Source organism: Euprymna scolopes, chromosome 33, assembly GCF_053919585.1.
Source record: "Euprymna scolopes isolate OS-2025 chromosome 33, ASM5391958v1, whole genome shotgun sequence".
NCBI classification, from domain to species: domain Eukaryota; kingdom Metazoa; phylum Mollusca; class Cephalopoda; order Sepiida; family Sepiolidae; genus Euprymna; species Euprymna scolopes.
Window position 1 is genome coordinate 75,104,568 of NC_136514.1, and position 15,885 is coordinate 75,120,452.

Genomic DNA, 15,885 nt, shown 5'->3' on the forward strand with positions numbered 1-15,885 from the left:
CCAAGTTTCGACTATGGTTATAAGATGTATTTGTCCTTGAAATTAAGTAGGGGGGTGTCAAGTAATTTACATGATCCAAAATTTTATAAATTTGTTTATTTTAATAAAATGAATACTTTATATTAACACTAATTTATAAACAGTAAACATTTCATTAAGATTGGATAATTCTGTGATGTTTAGTAGATTTTTTTCAATCCAGGTTTTTGGTTAAAAAGTAAATTAACTATCACTGCTGTCCCTAAATTAATTAAAAAAAAAAAAAAACAAAAAAAAAAATTGTTTTTCAGCCTGAGATATATAGATATATTTATATATACATATATTTTTTTATTTTCATTTCTTTTATACACAGGTACTTTTGGAGCCAGCAACCACAACAATATATATTGTTATAGAAGCCATTGTATTAAAGCTTATCAATTTTAAAAAATAAAATTAAAAAATAATGGAAATCTATGAATGTTCCGGATGGTCCTTGAGACATTCAATGAATTTAGTGACCGCATATTCTCCTTGGCAAATATAATGGACGGAAGTGAACAACGGAAACCTGGGGATAAGAAAAAAAAAAAAAAAAAAAAAAAAAAAGATAATTTATAAAAATCGAAAAATATACAAAGGGAAGATAACTCCTGTTAAAAACAAATAAATGTAAGTGCAATGTAGCACACTGAGGCATTAAAGTGATATGATGAACAAAAACAGACAAACGAACAAAGAACTTAAGATTATAAATCTTCGTATATCTAGTTTTCAAAATCATTTACATAAATATGGACTTTATGGCAAATGTCTGATAATTTGGAGAATATACTTCTTTTTCAAAAAGAAATCAAATCAAAAGAATACTGTAGAAATGGAACAAGAATACAAAATCAGGTCAGTTACCAAGCAGAAAATGAAGGCAATAAATTTATTTATTAATGTTAATTATATATATATATATATATATATATATATATATATATACTAGCAGGCCGCCCAGCATTGCCCAGTCGAAAAATATGCTTAAATATATTTTGATTAATGCAGATTTCGTATTATTTATTATATTATACTAGACCCAATATATAATGATTTAAGAAAAAAAAAAGAAAAGGACTTTTGTGCCAGCACCAAGAATCAAAACCAAAACATTTAGCTAATGATTTACTTTTTCCTTTATGAAAGCACTATGAAGACATTTACTGTAAGGCTAAAAATTAAAACACGAACCAATAGCTATTATATCACACATGCTACTCGGGTAATGCCATCGTTCGATCTTCACCTGGCAAATTCCATTTTTTTAATTTTCACTTTTGCACCGACCCCCCCCCCAGCTAAAACACAAATATAAAGTTTTTCATGGGTCTGAATACCCTATATATGAAGTTTCATGTCTTCAGACCAAAAACTGATGGAGTTTGGTAGGCAAAATATTTTTAAACAAAAATATATACACATACATAAATATATATAAAAGAGTTTTGTGTTTACTATAAGTTTTTTTACACAAATATTATGCAAGTATAAATCATGTAGAATACTTGCATGAATATAATTACACGTAATAGGTAACTAAAGATGATCATCCCATAAGAAAACTGAAAAGACGAATAGGAAATTAATTAAAACGAATGTTTAAAAGGATATGCAAATTAGTTACATCTTTTGCAGATGGATGCAATTGAATGACCCGTATATAAGTTGTATTTTCTTTTTAAATAAAACTAGCGAGGGGTACCCTGCTTTGCCCGGGCGTTTGTAGGTGTGTGTGAAAAAAACCGGAAGCCTTGACGTGCATAGTAAAAAAAAAAAACAGGTGCCCGTGAAAAAAAAAACGAAGCCTTGACGACGCGCAGTTGGAAAATAGTAAAGTGTGAAGAAAAAAAAAAAAAAAAAAAAAAAAAAAAAACAGGTGCGCGTTTTTGATTGACGTGACGGCGATAGGTATTCAGCAGTTACGATTTTGTGCGGGACAGTTTTTAAATAAATAAATAAATAAATCGATTTGTTTGTTTTTAAGTTCGGGGAAAACCAGCTTCCTGTTTATTATGGGGAGTGTCTCGTCTTGAAATGAAAGCTCCTGTCTGATATGACGAAGTACTTAGCTCTCTAGAGACCACTGGTTCTGGGCCGGTGATTAGAGCCGAGTTTCACTTTTTGATTATACTGAAAACCGAATGTAACGCGTGCCGATGCGGGAAATGTGGAATAATTAACGTTTGAAAGTCAATAAAATTAAATAGACAGGCGAGCTCCGTGGTTAAGTGTGAGATATTACAATTTATAGATGATATAAAAAGTTTTAAGAAGCTGTGAACTGAGCGAGCGCTTCTCTGAAAGAAGCCTCTTGTGGACATCGAGGAAAAGCGTACATACATACATACATTTTCGCTTTTATATATATATATAGGAAAAATATGAATACACAAAAAAAAAAAAATTATAGGAGTATAGATGTATTATTGTTACAAAATTTTTAAACATGTGCAACAGATCCAAAACTAGCCCCCCCCCCCCAAAAAAAAACTACAGACTCATTAATCTAGTTTGAAAGTCTGTTTTAATAAAATTGTGTAATCTTTCCCACCTACAGATTTTCTAATTAACTTGAGCAGTCTGTTGCACATATCTGTCTCCATAAAACACCTTCTTCCAACTCCACCTCCTCTTCTCTCCATGGTTCCTTTTATGTGTCTGGTATAGAAACGGCAAGTCTGCATTACTAGCACGTGATCATTAAGTACAAAAGCAATAGTGAGCCGCCATTTTTTTTTTGTTTTTTTGTGAAGCGACCAAACTACGAAGCACACATACTCACATGCTACTCGAGTAAGTTATGATTTTCCCTAGAGTTAAAATTTGCAGTAATTTTGCAATTGAAACAGCCCACTTAGGGTTAAAAAAGAGAGAGGGGGTAAAAATCAGCTAAAAAACCTGACTCAAAACAGTGAAACAGGATACCAAGCTGATCCTGGGTCTGCACCTTTATGAGGTTCACTACTTGAGCTGTGATTGGCTAATCCTCATATCTGCTATTGCAGGGAACCGTCGTGCCTGGTCAGCATTCATTTGTGTTGTGGTACATTGTATATTTTTCAATAATGTCCTTTTTCTGCTAAAGCTCTATCTGCTCTAGGTCGACTTTAACTACAATCTGCCTTAGGGGACCTCCGAGCTACCAACCATTATAATATATTAAGTTACACCTTACTTTTATAATCTAAGCTATTAGGAAGGAATCTATCAATTTGAAGATAGATGTATGAACATTCCATAAAGCAGAAATTAAAGATAATAAACTGTTTATACACACACACACACACATAATATATATATATATAGATATTATGGACTCTCCCGTCGATTTTGACATATGAGGTTCCACCACAAAAATTAAGTTGTTCAGAAATCTACACAGATGATTTGTTTATAGTGGTAAAGGCTTTGTGTAGAACCGACCACATTTTTTTTCCTATTACTGCTAATCCTTGTCAGTGCAGATGACTGCCACAAGACAAAGCACAACACAGGTTTTTACATGAGAGTTTCTTTATCCTAAATGCATGTCTTAACTAAGACTGGGGATGCATCTCTCCCAGTGAATTAATGTACCTCCAGATACCAACCTGGAAATTTCTACGACTTGTTGCAGTAAATACAGCGCTTAACCTTCCCAAATGATCACCCATCTGATACTGGCCAAGCTCAACGTTGCTTAACTTTGGTGATCTGGCGAGAACCGGTGTGTCAACGTGATTGTGCCGTATATAATATATATATCTTCTCTACTATTATATAAAAGGAACTTTGTGCATGTGTAAGTTTGTTTCCTATGAACTCCGAAAAGGTTGGGACGATTTTTGAAATTTTACACAAATGTACTTTATGTATTTGGCAGTGTTCTTAGTTTTTTCTTTTCTTTTTTTTATTAAAATGTTTTCAATAAGTATCGATAATCAAATAAATCTTATGAAAGAAGAAACAGACGATTTTAACCAAAGTTAATACCTTACACAGCCTAACATCACAAGTGCATTTGAAGTTTTATTATCACACAAACAGTGGTTCTGTTTAAAGTACAACTAGACCTTTTCATATCAAATTCAAGCCATTACCAACACATAAGCAGAAAGGCCAGGCATATAAAATCTACAGTAGGTTCTTGGGTATGACAAGGGCGCGCCTGAAATGAATGTTTCTTTTGAAAGCACAGTTGAATCATGATACTTCACTTTTGCATTTTAACCTTTAATTAAAACCTTTATATATATAAAAATAATTTTATAAAATCAACAATATGTTCTCAGCAGTGCAATGTAGACTACAATGTATTGTCGACTAAATCACTGCAAGAGGCATGTGAAGCTTCCTTCTGGTGCACCATGATATGTCTCCAACTAGAGCAATCAATCAATTTGATTGAAAAATGGGTTTTATCGATTTTGATAAAAATATGGGAGCGTGAAATATTCACTGATCATCATTCAATCCTGGGAATGTCGGGCCTCCTTGTTAGTGTGTGTGTGTGTGTGTGTGTGTGTGTGTGTGTATATGGCTCAGTACATGTCAAATCAACAAGGAGGGGGGGGGCAAACCATGTCCAACATGGATTTTTTTTTTTTTTTTTCAAATGTGTTACGCTTATAGATCTCCATGAAAGGAATTGAATGGCACCTGTTAAACATCTCAAGGTAAAAGGGTTCCACCACAACAATTAAGTTGTTCAGAAAAAGATATGACCTTGACCTTTTTACAAAAAGGTCAATTTTTATGGAAAGGTGACCAACTTTAAACGATGATATCTCTTATTTATAGGCCTACAAAGTTCATTCATATATCATTCTAAAGTACTTGGATAGATCTACAATTTTTTTTTTTTTTCAAGGTCAAATTTTAAGTTGACCTTGACCTTTTACCTGAATTCTCAAAAAGGATCATTTTAATTTTTTTGTAATTTTGACAAAAGATTTGTCTGTCTTATGACAGTATATATTCCAAATTTTATTATGGGTTTTCCACTAGAACCATTCCTACAAGCATTTTAAAGAAGTGGGTTAAATTCAAAATGGTGAAATGTAGTACCTGCTACTTCATATAAAAGCATTTTGATAGTTCACAATATGGTCATGTCTGATATCTTTGTAAAGCTATTTTAATGCTGATTAATATATACATAAAGGCCATGGTCACAAAATCCATACAAAAAAAAAAAACTTATGTTGATGAAACTGAATCTTCTTCATTATTTTTTTTTGTTTTTAATGCAACAGATTTTATGGAAAAAAAGTCATGATAAAGATTTTATGTTAGAATTTAAAAAGATATAATAGTATTAAGTAGTTTTATATAGTAAAAAACTATTTAAGTTCTACATTTACATGAAAATATAACTTACATGTATATGGTGCCTTGAAAAATTTCAATCTTGAATTGTGTTCCAAGACAGACTCAACTGGGAAAGTGGTTTCAATAATTAATTCTTTATAATCTTTTATTGCTTTTTATCTTTACCCATCCCCTACTACATATTTAGAACTTGTTTTTATAAGCAGTAAACAGGCAGACTTCAAAAATCAAAGAAAAGTTGTCAACAAAGCTTGTCTGGCATAGGTGATAAAACTTTCACTTAGTCCACAAACTTATTGAAAAACCAAAGTATTTTTTAATACTTTTTAGCACTTGTCAAATTTGTCACTGTTGAAGGACTGGGCAAAACCGGAAAGCTCATGTTTTATGGGGTTTTTTTTTTTTTTTTCCACACAGCTAAAATAAATCCACATAACATTTTTATGTTATTAGGTTTTACTTTTACTGGTAGCTTAAAAATAAATATTCTTCATTTTTTCTTTTAGTATCAGCAATAGAAAAGAGTAACATTATTTTGGAATGGCATATTAGGCTAAAAGTTTGGATTCTGATACCTCAAAAAGTTCCGATTTCCAGATTCTGATTAACTGAACCAACACTAATTATATCACTTTTTCCATAACAAAATCTGTGTTGCATTAAAAAAACAAAAAACAAAAAAAACAAAAGCAAATGAAGAAAATTCAGTTTCATCAACATAAATTTTTAATATGAACTTTTGTGATCATAGCTTTGTATATATTAATCAGCATTAAAATAGCTTTACAAAGATATCAAACATTACCATATTGTGAAAACGTTTTTATATGAAGTAGCGGTACTACATTCTGCCATTTTGAATTCGGCCCACTTCTTTAAAGCGCTTGTAAGAATGGTTCTAGTGGAAAACTCACCATAAAATTTTGACCTTGAGATGTGTAACAGATGCCATTCAATTCCTTCCATGAAGATATATAAATTTAGCAAATTTGAAAAAAAAATCCATGTCAGACATGGTTTAACCCCTTATTGATTGGACATGGAATGAGCCATATATATATATATATATATATATATATATATATGAAAATTCTTTTTTGGGGGGTACAAGTTTTAATTATGGTTAAATATAGACAAATGAACACGATATATATATATATATATAAAAAAAAAATTTTGTCCCCTGCAATATTCATGACAATTCCTTTTTTTTTTTTTTTTTTTCTTAATCGTAATTTTCCTCGATTTGACTGTTGAATGAGGAACGAAACCTAGTTAGCTAGCCTTTATTTTCATTTTTTATTAACCATCATGTCTATATATTATACACACACAGACTTTGATTTACCTCAAAACAAGTCTTAGCTATTATGGCAAAAGTAACATTTCCAGATTTCAAAGAGAATTGTTGCAAGAAGGAAAAAGGAAGGCAAGGAAGAGAGAAAAAGAGATAAAGTGAGAGGAAGAAAGAAATAAAACCCAGCTAAATAGCAATGACAAAATAAGGCGATAAGGTTCCTGCAATTTTGTAGAAATCATCTTTAAAAGCAGATTCCTACTTAAAGTGGAGAACTCACATCCATGGAAGTCTCTAGAGAATTAAAAGGGAAATCTGCCTTTGCTGAATTCATAAAAAAATAAATTTTTATTTTAATACAAATCATTCCAGACAAAGCATGACGTCACTTGATTTACAGAGCTAAAAAATACTGCTTCAAGGCCAAAAAAAAAAAAATAAATAAATAAAATAAAAATAACCAACAACAATTATTAAATAGATTCTATCCCAAAACACAACATTTCCCCTTTTGCAAGAAACATTGCTCATGGAATGCGAGGACTAAAGGACCGTATAAGGAAAGCTGACAAAAGTATACCCAAGATTCACTTTGTTTATATTACATGTGTAACAGCGTGTGTATGAGCGCATGAGAAAATCAGAAAGTCTGGCTAGCGAAAATATTAGCAGCAGCAGCAGCCATTAAACTTATACAAATTAGCGATTGTGTGTGAGCTTGTGTTACAAGAAAAGGAGAAGAAAAAAAATACACCATGTGGTTGAAAAGAGAAGCAAGTCGCACTAGCGTAAGGTAGCAGTGACGAAGACTTAAAAAGTATGTGTGTGTATGAAAAGACTTATCAAAAATAATGAAATGCATTGTTTTGGAGGAACCACAAATGCATTTCATTTGTACTTTAAAAAAATGCTGAGTTGAATTTTTATTTCTTTTTGTTCCTGCTATGTTACACATGTAAATTTCTGCATTTTGGTTCAGTCGGGGAAACAGAGCAGGAAGAGAATTCCTAAGACATATCAACTAATTGAAATAAGCTTAAAATGTGCAGAACTTCAATTCCTGCTTCTAGAAACATGAAATAGTTTATATAAACAAGCAAATTATATTCACTCGTGTTTAGAGAACTTTCGAGTACTTACTGTTTTTCCATGTTTTTGCCTTTCAGCATATGGTTGACTTCCGCAGCTGTCGGAGGTCCTTGGAGTTTTTGTCCGTTCAGCATTTCTTTTTCAAGCTGCTCAATTGACTGAAGAAAAAATTTTTAGATGTGTTCAAACTGAAACAGTTTTATCCATAAGTCAGTTACATTTTTTGTTTGAAATTGTATTTTTCACCTTTAAACATAGTGAATTCAACCTTTATATCTTAGATTAGCCGTGTGAACATGCCTCAAGTGCGTTCATGGCTGTGATGGGAAGCGAAAGTGGTTTAGTGACTAATGATGTGGACTGACAACCTGGGTGTACAAAGTTCAAACCCAACACGTTGCACAAAAACTCACTTTCACTTCGGAAGCTGGCAACTTTCATGTAGTTCCTCCCATAAGTATCCAATATCTTTCTACAAAGAATTATGACGAGAAAAATATTGGAGGAAAAAATATTGGATGTCAATAATAGAATCTTTGAATTCATACATGATATAATGATGAGGATTCTGATGATGAGGGGGATGAGGAGGATGATCTCCACTGTTGTGCCTGTCCAAAGTTGCTGTCAGCGGTTACAAAGAATTCACTATCCAAAACAAAAAGCCACAAGTTCAGGTTATCAACAAATAACGTTTATTATTTTAAATAAGTGGCACTTACTTCAACAAAGTTGAATAGCAGACTTACAGAATGAAGTGTTTGCCTGACCAAAAGTGTAAATTACAAGTCTTATTTACACTGTCTTTTACTGAGAGACTCAAAAGGGATCCAACCGGCCCAGGAGAGGCAGACTGACTCAACAACACTTATGAAGTTTGAGACAATTATGCAAGGGGATAAATAGCACTGACTAAGCAAAAATAAGCATTTTTTGCAAGAGATAATTTGGGACATTAAAATAATCCATGGAACAATGAAGCAATGTTATGTAAAAACAAGTCTCCACAAGAGTATAGTTCCAGAAATTGCCAAGGCAGTTTATGAAAAGGAAACAAGTTAAATACACTAAATAAAAAATCATATCTTTTTGAAACTGACAAATAAATTCACATAGTTACTAATGAGATAATGAATTTATAGTCAGCTAACGCACTTCCTAACTTCTAGCATGGCTGCTACCGGAAGTGGTGACAAGGCAAATCAGTTTTTTTTTTTGCTTTTTTCTCTCATGCCTATGCATGCACTTTTTTTTTTTTTTTTTAAACGTTTTTCCAATTTCCAATAAAATAATACATAAATATTGTACCTGAACAATTATAATCAGTGACTTAATCGAAAAAGGAAACAAGTTAATTAACAAACTAAAAATTAAACAAAAGTAACAAAATAATCAAACTCGTTAATGTACACAAAGTAAATAAACTGTAACAACGAAAATGTTAAAACTACAAAAATTAAATATTGATCCCCCCCATTGCAATAACTATGTGAGGGAATTTTTGATGGATTATTTTAGAGTCACAAAAAAAAAAAAAAAAGGCCATGCTAGTTTTTCCCTTGAACTTCACAAGTCTTTACTCAACTGCCTGGTAGCTCTCACCAAAACCAAGCCTACTATAAAAATTCAACTCCCACTCTCTCCTCCTCCCAGAGACCAAGGCTCTGACCCCTCCCCCCTCCCATAGCTGAAATCTTTTCACTCTTCACTGGTTCTGGCCTTTTGCTAGTTGTCATTGTTTGGAGGTTGGTTATGGGAGACCCATAAGGCAAATAAGATATGTTATCAAGTCAATACATCAAGTGGACTAATAGTTTGTTGCTTTAAAAAAAAAACTAACGAAGGAAAAGTCAGCAAATAGAATATCAACACCCCCTCCTTTTTTTAGCCACAGGATCATATTAATTGCTGCTTCTACTGCTATCTAGGCCATTGTTTAAAATGGCATGCGTTTTAAAAATCTTCCAAAGCAGTTGAATTACAATAATTCTAATATTAATTTTGTAATTTGAAATGTTCTTCATTTTATAACTATGGTTATAAAATGTATTTATCCTTGAAATTAAGTGGGGGGTGAGGGTTAAGTAATTTAAAAGCCTAAAATTTTATAAATTTGTTTATTTTAATAAAATGAATATTGTTTATATTAACATTAATTTATAAGCATTAAAAATTTCATTAAAATTTGATAATTCTGTGATTTTAAGTAGATTTTTTATTCTTGTTTAGAATTTCCCCTGTATTAAAAAAAACAAAAGTAAAGAAAAATCTATAAGATGTACATAACCATGACGAAACGAAAATAACCTATGCCTAAAATCAAATCAAGTAGCTTTATTTTATAAAGAAAATAATTTTTAAGCGATTAATGGGAATTCATAGGCATTACAACATAAATTTAGTAAGTAGGAATCATTGTTTCTCGAGTTCTTTTTTCCAAAACGGTAATGCTAGACAGTCATTCCTTAAAAATTTTTTTTTTTTTATACGGAAGTCACCATTTATCAAAGCCCAAAGACCGCTTGAGGATTAAGGTTAATAAGTGTATGGTGGTCACTGAGGCAACACTGTAGTGATCATTAGGGGTGGGAATCGGGTAGAATTTACAATGTATCATTCGACCTTCACCTGGCAAATTCCATTTCTTTAATTTTCACTTTTGCACCAATTTTCCCTGGCTAAAACCCAAATATAAAGTTTAACATGGGTTTGAATACCCTATATATTAAATTTCATGTCTGTAGACCAAAACCTGACAGGAGTTTGGTAGGCAAATTTATTTTTAAACAAATATATAAACACCTACATAAGTATATATATATATATATAAGTTTGTGTTTACTATGAGCTTTTTACGCAAATATTACGCAAGTATAATTCATGTAATAGTTAACTAAAGATGATCATCCCATAAGAAAAACAAAAAAAAAAACTATAGGAAATTAATAAAAATAAATGTTTAAAAGAATATGCAAATTAGCTAGATGTTTTGCAGATGAATGCAATTCCATGACCGATATATGACACACTTGTATTTTCTTTTTAATTAAATATTAGGTTGGTGCAAAAATGTTTTTTGATGTTCAACTTCAAAAGATCATAACTCTTTTCATAATAAACTTTATTAATTGAAATGAGAACCATTAAAATCAACACATTTTTTGCCAACGAGAAACAAGTTTATTTTAGGAGAATTGGTCCTGTCATACTGACCAATCTCAGGCACATATGTTGGAGCTTCTGCTGCATTTCATCAATTTGTCGTCATTACTTCTCTGCCGTAATTGTTTCGCCCGGATTCAAGAAGTTGTGACGAATGAGACTGGCTGTAGACTATCAAACAGTCAGCATAACCTTTTTTTTTGGTGCAATTTTGTCTTTGGAAGGTGTTGTGGAGCTTCTCTGGCATCCAACTACTGTACTAAACGTCGCCGGTTGTCAGAGAATCCACTTATCACACGTCACATTCCACTTGAGAAATGGGTCGTTTTTGTTGCACAAATGGAGCATAGAAGACATTTCAAAACAATTTTTTTTTTTATTATTGTTTAATTCATGCAGCCCCCATTTATCCAACTTTTTTGACTTCCTATAGAGCAAAAAACGCGCTTCAAAATGATATATAACATGGCTATATATATATATATATATATATATATATATATCTCAATGAATAAATTCAGAAATCATATATAAAAGTAACATGTGAGAAAACGATATTGTTTTTGCACCAACCTAATAGAAAAAAAAATTTTTAATATGAAAATCGATACAAAAAAAATTATAGGAGTATGGATAGATTTGAACTCGCAGATTGTCTCTAAGCAACATACTAATCGATTGACTTATATGTTGATACACAATGGTGATTCAATGCATAAAGCTGACTAAAACCTTTTAAGGCAACAAAAGAAAAGAAAGAAAGCAAAAACGACATCAAAACTTGTTTTTAGTCACACATTCATATTAACGTTTGATAAATCAGAATTCTGATTTACAAAAAAGTGGAAATCCACTAAAAAGCAGCTTTATAGCTGATATTATATTGCTTTTTTTTTTTGTCCCCAGACAAAGCATGAAGCCACTTGATTTAAGGAGCTTAAAATCTTACTATTTCATGATCAAAAACTAGCCAGTGATACATTTTAAGATTCAGACCCAGAAAACTAATTCTTCTCCATTTTTCAGAAAAATCGTTCATGGAATGTGAGGACTAAAAGGGAATTGAGAGTTACGAGGCTGTCAAAGTAAAACTGAGGTCCACTTTCTATTCTTAATACTATTTGTAAATAATGTGTATGTGAGAGTAAGCTGATGCACTCGTTATTCTCGTATCAAATAGAAATATGCATTTTCAGAAATTTTTGAAATTCATTCAAATTAATAGAAACTGAAATATTTGCATGCATCTAAGTATAGAATTACCTACCTTGCCAGTTTTAGCAAATGCTTCACCAACTTTCCGGTTACGTCCACCATAACAGGTTGTGATTAAATCTGCAACACCACAACTTTCCAAAAATGTTGCCATTATGGAATCTGAAATGATAAAGTATCAACTTGAGAATCTGTAAGGACCTGTGGTGTAACTAATAAAATAATAAGTCAAATTCAATTCTAAGCAACACTCTTCTGTAGGTTGCAGGTTCAATCTTCAGTATGAGCGATACAAAAAATGTATTTGCAAATTACTTAAGACTTCTACCCAGTTATGGCTGTCAGAATGAGAGCATCTGACCCCTGCAGTAGTCTGAACAGACAAAATCATCAATCGTCATCTTAAAAATTCAGAAACATAAAATCGGTTTTTAAGTATGGCATGTTAGCTGATTGACCTACAGGATTAAGGATAAACTGACGATGCTATCTAATACATGAACAAGACTTTTCCCCATCATTACTCTCTCTAGAGTTGAAAAGCAAACGAAAGGAAAACAATAAAACAAAAAGGACAAAGACTTTTTCAACCAATAAATATTAACAAGACTCATTTTGGAAAGAAATCTATTACGAATATGACATCTTTATTCCATGATGAGCATGTACATTATAAATATTTTTCTGGAATTATGTAAACATTAATTAAAAGGGAATTTCCTTGATATATACTGGCATGATTAACTAAACAGAAAGTGGAAGTCAAAATGGCATTATATATATATATATATATATATATATATATATATATATATATACTAGCTGTACCCTGCCATGCGTTGCTGTGGCTCAAATTGGCGCAATGGAAAAAGTTCCAAAATTACATGTTTCTTATAGCTTTAATTTTCCATTTTGCATGGGTACAGTTTTTGTTGTTCCATTTTCTTAGCTGATATAGAGATTTTCCGGTTTGGTGACTCTTGAATACGTAATATAAATTGTCCATGTGAAAAAATTGTAAAAATTGTTCCCTGTGCTTTGTTGATGGTTATTGCAAATGACAATAAAATTGGAAAGTTCAATTTCCTAAAGTGTAATGATGTATCTGGTGGAATCATAGGAATGCATGGAATGAAGATATATTCATCTGTGAAAGGTCCTGTTAAGATTATTGTTTCTATGATATTGTTTGTTAATTTTTTTTTAATGCAAGCTATGTGCCATTGCAAAGCTTGGATTGGTTTATATTTCACAACATGATAATTAGTACACCAAATTTCAGTTGCAATACATGCGGTGGCATCCCTGGCAAATATAGCTGTTGGATAATTAACCACATTATCTGCTTTCACAACAGTGTCGATGGATTTGTATTTGACTACCTCACTTGGAATTTTACATTGAATAATAGCGTTAAGTTCATGGGCATCTTTGTATTGACCTGCAAGAATAGCTCATTCACTCAGTCAAATGGAATTCTTATAATTTGAATATCTGCAAAAACCTTTTAAACTAACTATTCTTTTGATGAAATAAAATTACAGAAATTACAGAAGTTAAAAGTCAAAGAATTTTGCCCTTAACTCTGATCAGCTGGCACTTTTTTGTACCTAATTTCCCACAAGTGATGCAAAAGTTTTTGTGTGGATCGAACAGTCTGCAACTAGACATGCATATTTTGAGTTAAGTTTAATGTCTTCACATGGAACAAAAAAGTAGAGTATTTGAGGCAAGCATTTATTTCATCTGCTGGTGTTGATTGAAGAATAACAGGTAACATTTGTCTGAAATCTCCTGCAAGCAATATTACTGCATTCCCAAATGGTCTGACATTGCCACGCAAATCTTGCAAGAGCCTCAAGTGATTTTTTGCGTACCATTGTGCATTCATCCTAAACAATAAGTTTGCATTTCTGCAATATTTTTCCCCATATTGGATATTTTGGAGATGTCAAACATGAGATTTTTGAAAAATTGAATGTTTTAAAGTAGAATAAATAATTCTTCTACTTGGCAGAAAGGTCGCAGGTATTCCTCATGCAGCAAGGGCTAAGGCTATGTCATTTTGTTACCAAATGGCTGCCAAAATCAATTTAATTAGAAAGGTTTTACCAGTTACTTCTGGTGCTGTTCAAGGTAGCAGTAATTTCCAAATAACTTCTATTCTCACAGTCAGTAAATTAGGTGACTAAAATAGGATTTATCCATGTTTTGACAATGCCTTATTCACTGTAATTAATTTAGGAGACTAAAATAGGATGAGGGATTAGAGATGGACAGATAGAGAGGAAGATATATAGATAGAAAAAAGAAAGTGAGAGGAAAATAGAGAAAAAGAAGGAGATAGAGAGATAAAGGGATTGATAGATAAACAGAGAGAGGGGGAGAGTTAGAAACAGAGGGATGAGACAGAGGAAAGGAGAGATAGAGGGAGAGAGAGAGAAAGGGGCTCAAAGAGAGATGGAGAGGGTGATATAGAGAGAAAGATAGATTGAGAGAGGAAAAGGGAGAGATGGATAGAGAGATATTAAGAGAGGAAGAGAGAGGGGGAGAGAAACAGAAGGTGAACTACACTTCACTGTTTGTTTCCTCATTCAGTAGAGAAATCTTTCGAGACTCAGGCAATTTTAATGTTTTGTTATTATCCAGAGTACCCCTTTTTTTTTGGGGGGGGGGGCTAGATTTTCCTCACATTAGAAACCGACCGGGTTATCTGTACTTTCACTTAACAAATTAATAAAAGAAAAACATATTGTAAAATTTGAATTTAACATGAAAATACTATTTTAAAAAATAGCACAATAACATAAGTGCATAAGTGCCACTTTAGGTACTCCTTGGGCGTTGAGTTCCATGGCGACCAGCATAATTATTTAATGGTCGCCCCCTTAGCCCTCCCCCCCTAGTCAAGGCTAATGCATGCGCACGTAACATTTTTTTTTTTACTGACGTTGGCTTAGTAACTAAACGATTTATTGATAATTTCGTAATCCTTAAACGCATGCCGGAAGATTTAAATTGGTTCATTATTGTTGTAATGAAAAAAAAAAAAAAAAAAAGTTTCATTCAACACAAAACCAAAAACACATTAATGATAAATGATTTATTATTGTATTCATTGAAATTTACTAATTTTTAAATAAAAAAGTAATAAAAAAAAGTTAATAAAAAAATAGTTGCTTATGTGCGCATAAAAAATTTTTTTTTTTTTTTAGATTAGGTCCACCTTGGAATCACCCCCCCACCCCACCTCCAAATCTTAAGAACTGCTTCCGGAATAAACACCACTTTTGGAGGGGGTGGGGGCTATTTGCAAAATTTAACTGATATTTGTTGTCAGCATACCCATCCGAAAATACTATTAAAAAAAAAAAAAAAAAAAAAAAAAAAAAAAAGGAGGGGTTCAGTGCCCGTGGCAGAGAAGTAGATTTATTTATCAATAAAAGCTGCGGAGAAGTAAATTTATTTATCAATAAAAGCTGCGGAGAAGTAAATTTATTTATCAATAAAAGTCGTCATTTAAAAAAGAAAATTGTGGAGGTGGACCTAAATGTAAATATTTACCCAAAAAATTATCCCGAAGTTTATTGCAAAAACGTTTTGTTTTTGCACTATTCAACAATTTGTTCATCCGCGCATGTAAATTAAAAAATATTTGTAAAAGTGAGAAGTTATCAGTAAATGATTTAGTTTTTTAAATTTATTTATTTATTTTTTTTTTTACATTAGGTCCACCTCCACAAATGTTAAGAACGGCTTTCAGAATAAACACCCTCAACCTCTCC

General features: G+C 32.0%; 1 protein-coding gene across 1 annotated transcript in view; it reads right to left on the reverse strand.

The window, feature by feature from the left end:
• Positions 1 to 305: 305 nt before the first annotated feature.
• Positions 306 to 15,885, reverse strand: part of LOC145258304 (glycerol-3-phosphate dehydrogenase [NAD(+)], cytoplasmic-like) — a 98,862-nt gene continuing 83,282 nt past the window's right edge. The window contains exons 7-9 of the mRNA XM_080116352.1: positions 12,153 to 12,262; positions 7,775 to 7,881; positions 306 to 553 (exon numbers count right to left, since the gene is read on the reverse strand). Coding sequence (XP_079972478.1) covers positions 457 to 553; positions 7,775 to 7,881; positions 12,153 to 12,262 — 314 coding nt within the window. The 3' untranslated portion in view covers positions 306 to 456. The remainder of the gene's footprint in view (positions 554 to 7,774; positions 7,882 to 12,152; positions 12,263 to 15,885) is intronic.